We start from the raw sequence: 12,777 nt of genomic DNA on the forward strand, positions 1-12,777 counted from the left end.
GCAAACTCACTTAACCAATGTTTCCCTTAGCCCAGGGGTCAGCAACCTTAAACACTCAAAAGAGCCATTTGGACCCGTTCCCCACAGAAAAAGAAAACACCGGGAGCCACAAAACCCTTTTGACATCTAAAATGAAGATAACACTGCCTATATCATTTTTTACCTTTATGCTATGTATAAAAAAACTATAGTGTGTTGCATTTATGAAATCAATGAATTGCTACCGAGGAAATACATTTTTATTTCTGCACGCAACAAAAACATTTTGAACTCCGAAAAAAAAAAAAAAAAAGATGGGTTGAAAAGCTCAATAAATCACGTGCCAGCGGGTGTCATACATTGGCGGGTGCGAGACGTATTTTGAGCGACAGGGAGCCACAGCAGAGGGATGAAAGAGCCACATGTGGCTCCAGAGCCGCAGGTTGCAGACCCCTGCCTTAGCCACAGAAATGTTGGGCCTCCACGGTGGTCGTAAATCAAGGACTACCTGTGATTGTTTAATGGGCATTCCCTTGGCCTCTCTCTCTTTAAGGAGGTGTGTCGCCCACCCCCGCAAGTTCTCTGGAAGGAAAAGCAGTACCTCTCCCAACACTGCTTCCGCCGAAGAGGGCTTTTTGTGGTAAGGAAAAAAAAAAAAAGCAACTTTGGGACCACAGAAGAGCGATATATATATATATATATGTATGTATACACACGGGCGGAGAAGTCAAAGCTGGGTTGGAAAGATTCCCCGCCCCAACCCGTGTAGCTAACGAGAACTAAAAGGCTCAATCTCGGACCACCAAGCTTAGTTGTTTTCAGAGGGTCCACTACTTTTCCGAAGGTGGGGATAGCTCGTGGCGGAGGCCGAAGGAGAAAACTTTCCCTGCAGAGTGTGTGGCGGGTGAGGGTGGGGGAGAAGCCCGGCCCTGAGGAAGAAAAACCTTCTTTGGAAGGCTGCCGCATCGTCGGAGGTGGAGGAGGGAGGGGAAAGAAGGGAAGTTCAGAGCGCCCCCTAGTGCTGACGGCGGGCATGCCCCCTTGTCTCCAGAGGCAGAGCCAGAAAGGGTGAGGCGAAGTCTGGCGCAGCGAAGCCCGCTCCGGTCCCTCTGAGGCTGGGGAACCCCGACGGAGACGGCCGCCTTTCGACAGAGGCTGCAAAGGGAACGATGCGCTGGGAGCCAAAGGGGAATCAGGCTCCCAGGAGCTCCATCAAGTCTTCCACCAGTTTCGTTGGGACGAGGAGAGGGACCCGGGGCTTGGAGGAAAGGAAGGGAGCGGCCCCAGGTATGTTCGGGGTCGACGGCTGGGGCTTCCGCGTAAACGGATCCTTTGGGGGGGGGAGCCTCCAATTAGTTGCGGTGCTCCCAAAAGGCTTTATTGGGAGAAGCGGGCGGTCTTCGATCTCCGGCCACTACAGTCCTCCGTGGTGCGCTCAGGCTGCTCGAAGAATATGACGGGGGGGATATTTAATGTTCGCGAAGTTGAGATGCTTTCCGAGTGACTTGCTCGCTTTAGGGATGGAAGAAGCACCCAGGAGAATCGGTGCCGTTCTGGGGGAGAAACCTGTAGTAGAAGGCAGGAGCTCGAATTGTTTGGGCTTTACTATTCCGTGAAAAAAAAAAAAAGTAGCCAGAAAGTCCTGGAGGGAAGCAAAACAGCTGCCCTCTTTCGTGTAAGTATTACCGGGAACTGTTAATTCTAAGAATCCCGGTTAAATGGGCGAAAAATTGTCATTCGGAAGCTCTTCCAATAGAGTAGTGAGGCGTCTATCCCCAAATACTCCTCACCTGTTGGAGTGACGTTTTAACCCAACCTGACACTATTTTATCCCAGGTTCTGCCTTCCCAGGAGGCAGTTATTCCCTGCCTTCTATCACATGTCCTGGTTCAAGTAGGGAATAGAGTGGTGAAATATTCCCACCATCCTATTAATAGTTTGTAAGTAGTTTAGAACATGGCAGTTTTAATTCGCCTAAACAGCTGTATTGTACTTCAGTCTCTGTAACTTCCTAGCTAGCCAGTGGGGCTTTTGAATGTGTAGGTGTGGGGAGTGGGGTTTTATTTAGCTGAAAAGCAAGACAGCCAAAGGACACAACTTATACAAGGATATCATAAGTAGGGTGTATTGTGAATCTAACAAGTTATTTACTCCTGTACAACATCGGTGTGTGGGTGTATCCAATTAAAATGGAATAATATAAAATTTATTTGATTGATTAGACTTGTAGATTGTTATTTCTTCCTGACGCTAGATGCTTATGTTGCTTTGATTAATACCCGTGTAAGTTGTGGCAAGAACTATTTTCTGAAAAAGTCTTTCCTTCTAATGAAGTGGAGGAAGATAATTGACTTTTAGACTAATGCTTCCCTGTATGTTTAGCAATACATTAATGATTTTCAAATAATTTCTGGTAACTTTTTTTGTTAAATATTTTAACTGAGGAATTCATCAATGAATTAAACACTGCAGTTCTTCAGTTTTATAAGTTATTAATGCTCCATACCTACCATTAAAATAAAATTAAATAGCTTTCCACCTTCTGGATCATGAATTCACTCTCCCTAATATGAATTAAATCTGCTTTTTGCAAATCTCAGGAGCCCTAAATGGTTTGCCACGAGGGAAGCAGAATTTGCAAGAGCCTAGTTCCAATTTCAAAAAAAACATTTATAGAAAGAGTGAAAAATGGCTGTCTTCAATGTGACTACAGTGGGACAATTAGAGGATATTAAGAGGTGAATGGTATAATTTATCTTCCCAGATTCTGTCTATAGGGGCAGTGAAAAACATGGGAAGTTATAATTGCATCATCTGATTTTGAATATAGCCCCAGGTTATTATTGCTAGACAATAATTTTTTTTATGGAGCAATCCAGTTGCAATACCTATGATAAGTACAAGAGATATGCTTATTTAAGCACGCACGCCTGCTGCAAAAGTGAACAAGATAGCTATAGACTAACACAATTTGCTTCTGGTTTTACCAAATGAATTTAGACCATTATCCAACATCAGAAGGATTTGCTTCTCTTGCCAAATACAGTATACATAAGTAAAAGCTTCTTTGTTGGTTTGTGCAAGGAAATTTTAAAAGGCATGATACAGTAATACATGTATTAACATTAATAAAAATTCTACAAAATAGAAATAATCTTTCAGGGTTTTTCAAGGTGATTGCTATACAGGACAGTAATTGGAGGGAGAGAAAAAAGTTCAACGTGATGATAATACCGCAGTTGTGGTGTTTGTATAAATATCAGCACTTTTGTATATCTAGGGAGCATGTAATTGATCATCAGTTTTGGTGAATACCAGTGGGAGTTCATCATGAAAACTGAGGTTCCAACAGATTTTAAAAACCAACAAATTAGCAAACAATCAGAAGGCTCTATTGGCAAATCCATATTTTTACCATTAAAACTAGAGAGAGACACCCATGATGTCAACAGTTGAATTTGACTTTTTTACTCTGAAGTAAATCTAGCTGCAGTCTCAGGTCAGAGGATATAGAAATATTATTGTAAGTTGGAAGGCAAGTCATATTAGCAAATTTAGGAAGAATCTTCTATATACATAATCAAAGAATAAGCTTTTTGAACTTGATCTAAGTAAACATACAATAGCATTGTGTCGTCAGGTTAGACTTTTGGATTAGACTTAAATCTATAGGAATGACATAAAGCTATTCTCCTGGCTTTTGTAAATAGTGTAAAACCTGAGTAATTGCTCCACAGGTTACAATGTTACAATAGATATTTTTGTCAATCTCTATTATTTTGTTTATTGTAAAGATCTGGAAAACAGAGAAGCTTGTTGACATTATTTGAGGAACATTTAGTTAAATTTAATAATACTTTTCTATTGTATATGCTATTTGTAGCATAGATGCTAGTTTATCAGAAATAAGCCCAACTTGTTCTCATCAGCTTGTTCTTAAATTTCACAATGACTTCTGTAATCTAAAACACGAGTTGGAAGATTTATTGTGTTGGTAATATTAAATTAGACATGTCTATACTGTAAATTTGAAATCCATATTTATATGTTCAAAGAAAATGACAGAAAGAACAATGTAATTATGAATTAAAGCAAAGAACTTGTTACAAAATATTAAATATGACACTTTTCCATTTTTAGTGCTGTTTACCTCTTATAGCTCTGTTACCTGTTTGTTACTATTGTAAAATATCCTTCATCTTAAACTTACTTTCACAGAATTGCAAAATTGTTCTCAAGTTCCTTAATAATGCTAAAAATAAAGTACATTGTGAAGATCTTTTATCTTTGCTATTTGGAAGGATCCCAATAAGGCAATCCTGTGTGTGGCTGAAGAGATGTTAACAGATACCCGATTAGCATCAAATCAACATTCATCTTAATCAGAATGGGAAAAATTACTCTAGCGCATGAGGCAACAGATCATAAGCAGTAGAAATATAACAGTATATTAAATAAAAGTTTGCTTCCCTTGGTGATACAGGTAGACCTTGACTTATGACCACAATTGAGCCCAAAATTTCTGTTGTTAACTGAGACAGTTGTTACTTAGTTTTTCTCTATTTTACCTTTCTTGCTACAGTTGTTAACTGAATCACTGCAGTTGTTAAGTTAGTAACACAGATGTTAAGTGAATCAGGCTTCCCCATTGACTCTGCTTGTCAGAAGGTCACAAAAGGTGATCACATGACCCCAGGACACTGCAATCACCATAAATATGAATCAGTTGCCAAGCATCTGAATTCTGATCACGTGATCATGGGGAATGCTGCAATGGCCATAAATGTGAAAAAAAAAAAGTCATTAGTAACTTTGAATAATCATTAAATGAACTGTTATAAGTCATAGGGCTACCTATAGCCAAAACCTGCCTGAGGTAGCTGCCCCATTTTATTTTATGTACTTTTGGTTAGCTAGAAGTGAATTACCTTGAGGTAAATGGGGCTTAATTCCAAGAAAGTGACTGCATTGTTAATATTCAGCCCGAGTGGATCTTTTGGTTGAAAGAGAGGTGCCTAGGTTAAGGCCCTGTGGATTTTAAACCATAGGCAGAAAAGTCCACTATTTAAAAAGAATTTACTTAACTACTTGTTCATGAAAGCCTTACTTCCTTTCCTCATATTTCTCTTGGTTCTCCTCCTCATTGAAAGTATATATGTTGGGTTCTATGATAAAACATGTAATCCAAACCAGGTTGTAAATTTAGGAAAATATTTTTAAAAGTACAAGAGAAGTCAGCCAGTCAGGACAAGACAAAAGGGGAAGTTAGGAGAAGTTATATTAAATATGATGGAGTTCGTACAGAAAACTGGCTTCTCTTGCCTTTGGGTTCGGCAGGAGCTGGTGGCTGGGAACAAGTAGGGAGTCAGCTCTCATGGACAGAAATGGAGGGTCTAATCCTCTTTTTCCCCCTTGCAGATGCCTGAGCCTGGAAGCTGCCGTTGACAGGATGTTTGCTATGCACCCTCCCAATGCTTCTCAAGCACCTGCCATTCATCTAGTGAACAGTTCCTCCTTGGGTCTTACAGAGCTGGTGAAGACTCCAAGTGCTTCTTCTCCCGCTGCCCCCATCTTCTCAATGACCTTGGGGGCAATCTCTAATATTGTGGCCTTGTTAATCCTAGTGCAGTCGTACACCCGCTTCAGGCGTCGTTCCAAGGCCACATTCCTGCTTTTTGCCAGCAGCTTGGTTATCACAGACCTAGCAGGCCATGTCATCCCAGGCTCCTTTGTGTTGCAACTGTATGCCACACAGCGTAACTGGACAGCCATGGATCCTTCTAAAGCGCTCTGCCAGTTCTTTGGCGCTTCCATGGTATTCTTTGGACTGTGCCCTCTCTTTCTGGGCTTCATGATGGCAGTGGAGCGCTGCATTGGCATCACTCGTCCTCTGCTTCACGCTGCAATGGTCACACCAGGCCGAACGAAGCTTTCCTTGGTAGGACTGTGGACCATTGCTCTTGCCATTGCCCTGTTGCCTCTCTGCAGCTTTGGGAAATACGTTGTACAGGCCCAAAACACTTGGTGTTTTATCAAGGTGAAAGAGGCAGAAGAATGGTCCGAGATAGCTTTTGCCCTGCTCTTCTCCCTTTTGGGATTGGCCTCTCTGGTGGCCTCTCTCATCTGCAACACATTCAGTGGACTCATTCTGGTGCGAGCCCGTCTCCGTGGTCAGCGCAAATGCGGTCGGCGGAGAGCCAAAGCTCATGACATTGAAATGGTTGTACAACTCGTGGGCATCATGGTGGTTTCCTGTATTTGTTGGAGTCCATTATTGGTGAGTATAAAAAAAAAGGGGCAATGGGGACACTTAGGGTGGTTAGCATATATTTTGAGAACCAAAATAAGTGAGAAGTTGGCATGTATCAAACCAGCCCCTCCCTAGTTCACAATAAAGTTGGAGTGAGAGGGGAACTATGTTCAGACTTGGAAAACTTTGTTGTTAAAACTGTACAATTAATGTGGTACTCATCTACATGATTTTTGTTTCCTGGTCTGGTCTATTTTAAAGGGCTATGGTTGTTCTATTACCATGGCAGCTAAAAATTACATTAAAATATACGGAGAGCACCAGATTGAGTAAACTTAGAATCGCAACTTGGGTGTCCTCCTGGATGAACGGCTGTCTTTAGAAAAGCGTATGACGGCCGTGGCCAGGAGGGCTTTTTATCAGGTCCGCCTGATTCGCCAGTTGCGTCCCTTTCTGGATCGGGACTCCCTATGCACAGTCACTCAGGCACTTGTCACTTCCCACCTGGACTAATGCAATGCTCTCTACATGGGGCTCCCCTTGAGGAGCACCCGGAGGCTCCAACTGGTGCAGAATGTGGCCGCGCGGGGGATTATGGGAGCGAGGGGGTGCTCCCATGTGACACCTCTCCTGCATGAGCTGCATTGCTTCCAGTGGTCTTCCGGGTGCACTTCAAGGTGTTGGTCACCACCTTTAAAGCGCTCCATGGCATGGGACCTGGGTATTTGTGGGACTGCCTTCTGCCGCCAATAGCCTCCCACTGACCAGTACGCTCCCACAGAGAGGGATACCTCAGGGTGCCATCAGCCAGGCAATGTCAGCTGGCGACCCCCAGGGGGAGGGCCTTCTCTGTGGCAGCTCCTGCCCTCTGGAACGATTTGCCCCCGGAGATATGAAGGATATCGGATCTCCGTGCCCTAAAAACTTTTCTTTTCCATCAAGCAGGGCTGGCGTGAAACCCCTCCCCCCTTTTTTAGTCTTTTTAGCTTTTTAAATTGTCAAATGGGTTTTAGTTTTCAATGTTTTAAATTTTTGGGCCACAGTTATTTAATTCTTTTAATAATTTTAAATTTTGTATTGATATGTGTTTTAGTTCTGGCTGTGCACCGCCCTGAGTCCACTTGGAGAAGGGCGGGATATAAATTGAATAAATAAAAATTGAATAAATAAATAAAAAGAGGCCTTTGTGTATTAGGGAGATTCTTGGAAATACGTTCATACGAAACACAGTACTTTTGATTATGTAAGAAACTATTTGACTAGAGGGAAAATAATTGTTAACTGGAAAACTTCTTGAGGTTAAAAGTTTGAACCAAATTGACATTATGGTTAGGTATAATAGTCCAAATGAACCAAGCAATCACTCAATTGACTCTGGGAAGCTCTTATCAGCACACTAATAAAAGGCTGGGTTATGAATGGTACATTTATTATGTGGGCCGAGCTAATGTGTACACAGAGTTAATACCTGTTTCTAAGTTCTTAGGGTCACTGGGGAGGAGTGGATCATAGAAACCTACTGTCTCGATATCTTGTTCTCTCATTTGCTGATGTCACATTGCTGCTCTTTTTCTCTGTGCTGTTCCCAGGTCATTGTCATCTTATCAGCAAGCAACTCTCATAAAACTTTGAATTATGATCAGCTACTGTTCCTTGGTGTGCGCCTGGCCTCCTGGAACCAGATCCTGGACCCGTGGGTATATATATTGCTGCGACGCGCAGTGCTGCGCAAGCTCCTGGCTTTACTTCTAAGGCGCACCGACCTCAAAACAACACACTTTGACCGCTGGGAGGCCAGCTCCTTCCAGAGCTCCGAGCGCAGTGTTGCTGCTGGTCGCATCTAGTATTGGGTGGAGCAAAAAAGAATTGGTCGACTTGAAAGCACTTTGAACCTTCCTGGAATTCAGAATCTAGCAATTTTGGCTGCTGCTGCTGGTATAGGGAATGCCACAGATAAATTGGCAGTTTCGAATCTTGGCAGCAAATAAGAAGTTCAGTATTTTGAAGCAGCCTCCTGCCCGTTTCTGATTTTCTTATGAGAGGGAGGGAGAGAGAGAGATGAACGATCTTCTCGGAAGACATAATAATGACAGTTCTTTGGGGGTAGTCAAGGGCATCCACAGAAAAGGTGAGGGAGAATAAATATATTACAATGCAAATGAAAAATCACGATGCTCATGAATTCATTTTGATATAATGGTGGTTTCTATTGGACACTATGGAGGAGACTTTTGCTTAATGGTAAAGAATACATTATACATTCCTGATACTTCCCATAAAGCAGAACTGAGAACTCTTTGTCTGCTCTCAGACAGTCATTCATATCAAAAGAACAGCTCTTGACCAGAAAGCAGGCCAGTATGTTTTGATAGGAAAATGATTTAATGCATTTTGAAAGCCATGTATCCTTCCTGATACAGACTGCACTGTGCATGATGAACAGCCTGGCAAATTATTCATGCTCTCTTCCAAAGCTGAATAATGCTATCTGTGACTTTTCTTGCATAGTGCAAGACCAACTTCTCAAGAGTGTGACTCTTGCTCTTGTGGATCCTCGGGTGAGAAGACATCCCAGGTAGCCTCCTTCCTTGGATACTCAGTTCAGATAGATCATCATCCTGCTGCACTTTCCTAGCCAGAGAGTAGCCATTCAAGTCCAACCCTGTCAAGGCAGGCTATTTAACGTGCTGCCAGAAACGACCTGGATACTTGGGAGCCTATGATGCAGATTTTCCACAATGTTGAGGCAACTGTATTACTGCAGTGTGTAAAGGAATTTAATGGGTCTAAAATTTTCTGCACTTCTACGCAACGAATCTGATGCAAAGTATCACTTCGACTCACCATCACATATGGAGCGTGCAGCAGTTGCAGTGGGGAAAACAAAGGCATGGACTTAACAGTTCAGGATGGCCTTTAATTTAAACATGAATGTAGAAATTCTAGAGAACCCTTTCATGGGCATCCGTGGAGAGATTAAAAAAAAAAAAAAGTTGAAAATGTGATCTCATGGGGCCTCCCAAACTCAAAAAATTTAAGGAAGAGCCTTTCAGAAGAGTAAGTAGACCCACAGCATTATTTATTCGTAGAAGAGATCTGCAGGAGTTCTGTCCTAGAATGGATTCCAACAAATTGTTGCCAATGATCCTGCAAAATAACATCCTTGGGGAACTGGTGGGGCTGACCCACAGACTGCACGGGGATGCCTCCGTCTGCTGCTCTACTCCAAACTCTGGAAAGCTGTGAAGAACAGAGCACGGACAATGGGAAAGCCCTGAAATGATGGATCTGTAGGGGCTGGCTGTGGCATAGCCGTACCCTGTGGGAACCCTTAACCAGCACCAGGCACTCCACGAGAAAGCGCTTCGGTGGGGGATTCTGACCCTTCATGCTTTGTACTCTTCCATGTCCCTGACCTGCTTCGCACATGTTTGCTGTCAGCAGCCTGTGCCAGCCCAACTCATCTAGTCAGCCTGGGGGTCCCATTTATTGTTCCGTGTGTTTTGTTTATCATTCAGTGGCTGCTTATTGTCATCTGGCAGCTGGAGCATGTAAAAGCGAGCTTCCAGAATCCTGGTTGTGAAAGCTGGCAAACAAGTGGGATCAAACAGCAGAAGGGAAATTATCACCGTTGTTGGGAATTAGTTGGGGAAAAAAAGAAGTTGGGAGATCTGTTGCTCCAAGTTCAAGTTTTCTGCCCCAATCTACACACCAGGTATTGCCCCACCAACCTTATCCTTCAGTAGGTTTGTAAACACACAACTGTTTTGCTATGTTCCTGTACTATCAAGTGGGCTGTGCTCACAAGATGACACAGCTGCAGCTGAAATGGGTCTCTGCTGTCCATTGACCTTTTAATAAATTATTTATTTGTGTGCAACGTTCTAAAGACCATGTTTGGTGGTGCCTTGGCTGAAATTCCATTGCTACACACAACACTTTGGTTAATCCGTGCGCTATTTTTGCTTTTCTGTTTGTTGTACTGGCTACTGATTGAATTTTTTTAAACAAATCCTTGAAACTATGAGTTGACTGTTTAACTACCGACAACTGGTGGCAGCAAAAATGAGGGATTCTGTATTACTTGACTGCCATTTAGTGGTTGTCTGAATCTCTGCAGCTGCTAGAAATGCGCCAGAGGTTGGGAAAGAGAAATTGCTGTGAGAATCAATATGGTAGCTGTAAACTATTTTAAAAGCTACACAAGGAGCAGAGGCAGGAGATTCTCTGCCGGGCAGGCTACAGAAAGTACAAGATACACAGTGTTGCTATACATATGCAGTATCTGGAGGCAAGATTAGATGGAAAATATCCCAGAGTAGAGTAAGAATTCCCAGTTGCAGGTAGACAGCAAGATACAGGCAACAATGTGCAGGCATATCGTTTGGAAAGAATCAGAGGGCTGACAGTCTTTATACCCAGGGAAGGATGTTGTATAGATACGCCCATCTCTCTCTCCCCTGAGCATGTTTTGCCCTCTGCAGCCTTCATAGGATTCCTCCTATTGCAAGATGCGTGCGCTTTCAGTTTATTGGACATTCGGAAGTCTTTGTCACCTAATAACACAGACCAGAGTTTGTTGAAATCCACCTTATTTACTAGTCCAAAGGCTTTGCTGTGGGCTAAGAGGGGTCAAAGGGAACAGTTTGGACTGGCTTGCAAGCAGGATTGGAAAACCGCCCATCCTCCATTCCCTTGTGTTCTAAACTGGAAGCCAATACAAGAGCAGGCACTGGTGTGAAGCATTCTGATGCACTTGTGGGCAGAGGCCTGGTATACGGGAAGCCTTAATCCCGCATCTGAGCTTCAACGGGCAGCTTCCTGATTGTTATGGAAAGCAAAACGCTAGAACAGATGGACCAGTCTGATGGAGAATGGTTAAATTCTCATGACAGCTGCTTTTAAGCTTTGTCTCCCCCTTCTGACTGCCACAGGTACTGCTTTAATCTTAAAAAAAAAAAAAAAGAGTGGAAAAACCAAGGGATTCCTGGCCACAGCCAAGCCAGACAGAAAAGGAAGTGGCACCCAACATTACCCACCAAAACAAAGCATGAGGTTTTCTTGTGTTGAGTAGCGCAGATCTGTAACCAAGGAGGAGGGCAGGGTTTAGGGCCTCAAGCATCAGTCAGTCCTTACATTAAAGAGCACAATAATATGAGCGCACAGGACCATCCACTCCCACCACAAGGGGGCGTTTCCCGTACAATCAGTTATAGAGGTCGTCTTCTCCCTCCTCCTGGAAGAGGCTTCCTTGCCCGCTGTTGCTGCCACTGCTGCCCCCTCCACCACTGGTCTGCTTGCCTGATGGAAACCTGTAGGGGGAAAAAAGGCGGAAGGGGGCTGGTTCAGTTCAGGAGAAACTGAGTTATTCACTCTACTGAATCAATGGACATCTTAACTGGAACTAGCTATGCATTATCACAGTGTTCAAGTGCAGGAATGTGGCTGTGGATTAATAAGAGGACTGCAGTCACCCTCAGGTGCATGCCGCATTGCATTTTTTAAAAAGCACAACATCCAATGGATGGATATGGTTCTTAATATGAAAATTAAAAAAAAAATCCATGCAGTTTAGAATTTAATTTAATTTAATTTAATTTAATTAATTCAATTTATATGCCGCCCCTCTCTGAAGACTCAGGGCAGCTCACAATACATTTTAAAAAATCATTATTAAAAACATTTAAAAATTAAAAACATTAAAAACATTAAAAACTCATTCACGCCATTCATGGCCGGATCTCGCCAGATCACAAGAGCGAGATCAACGGCCCCAGGTCTGCCGGAAGAGCCAGGTCTTCATCGCTTTTCGGAAGGCCAATAGGGTGGGGATGGTCCGGACCTCAGGAGGTAACTGGTTCCAGAGAGCTGGGGCAGCCACAGAGAAGGCCCTCCCCCGCGGGCCCACCAGCCGACATTGTTTAGCTGACAGGACCCGGAGGAGACCAACTCTGTGGGATCTTACCGGTTGCTGGGAGCTATGCGGCAGAAGGCGGTCTTGAAGATAACCTGGCCCTGAGCCATGTAGGGCTTTAAAGGTAGTAACCAACACCTTGAATTGCAACCGGAGACCAATAGGGAGCCAGTGCAGCTTGCGGAGAATTGGTGTAATGTGGGTGTATCTAGGTGCACCCACGACAGCTCGCGTGGCTGCGTTCTGGACCAACTGTAGTCTCCGAACACTTTTCAAGGGTAGCCCCATGTAGAGCGTGTTGCAATAATCTAACTGTGAGGTGACAAGGGCATGAGTGACTGTGAGAAGAGCCTCCTGATCCAAGTACGGTCACAATTGGTGCACCAGGTGAACCTGTGCAAAGGTCCCCCTAGCCACAGCTGTCAGATGTTGCTCTAATCTTAGCTGTCTAATCTTAGAATTGCACAAGCACACCAAAGTATTTATTAAATTTATATCCCTCTTAAAAATAATTGGTTTTTTTAAAAAAATCTCTTTAAGTAGATTTATATCCCACCTTTCATTCAGGGAAATTGGGTGGGAATAGGAGACTGAAATGGCTGACATCCTGACTTCACTTTTACGCACTGCTGCA

General features: G+C 43.4%; 2 protein-coding genes across 2 annotated transcripts in view; one reads left to right on the top strand and one right to left on the bottom strand.

Moving 5' to 3' along the window:
* Positions 1–808: 808 nt before the first annotated feature.
* Positions 809–10,118, top strand: PTGER1 (prostaglandin E receptor 1). The gene is made up of 3 exons (XM_034407376.3): positions 809–1,266; positions 5,398–6,256; positions 7,819–10,118. The coding sequence occupies exons 2-3, from the start codon at positions 5,429–5,431 to the stop codon at positions 8,071–8,073; spliced, it is 1,083 nt and encodes a 360-aa protein (XP_034263267.2). The 5' UTR covers positions 809–1,266; positions 5,398–5,428; the 3' UTR covers positions 8,074–10,118.
* Positions 10,119–10,804: 686 nt separating this feature from the next.
* The window catches only part of LOC117659287 (transitional endoplasmic reticulum ATPase-like), a 30,053-nt gene continuing 28,080 nt past the window's right edge, over positions 10,805–12,777 (bottom strand). The window contains exon 18 of the mRNA XM_034407367.3: positions 10,805–11,541. Within this exon, the coding sequence (XP_034263258.1) occupies positions 11,436–11,541 (106 nt within the window). The 3' untranslated portion in view covers positions 10,805–11,435. The remainder of the gene's footprint in view (positions 11,542–12,777) is intronic.

Source organism: Pantherophis guttatus, chromosome 2 (genome assembly GCF_059756535.1).
Source record: "Pantherophis guttatus breed Tessera chromosome 2, ASM5975653v1, whole genome shotgun sequence".
In the NCBI taxonomy this organism is placed as follows: Eukaryota; Metazoa; Chordata; class Lepidosauria; order Squamata; family Colubridae; genus Pantherophis; species Pantherophis guttatus.

Bases quoted from the DNA above. Each gene is read 5' to 3' on its own strand.
- PTGER1 (XM_034407376.3), top strand. From the start codon at position 5,429: ATGTTTGCTATGCACCCTCCCAATGCTTCTCAAGCACCTGCCATTCAT. The intron at 6,257-7,818 runs GTGAGTATAAAA...TGCTGTTCCCAG, and splicing joins TTTGTTGGAGTCCATTATTG to GTCATTGTCATCTTATCAGC.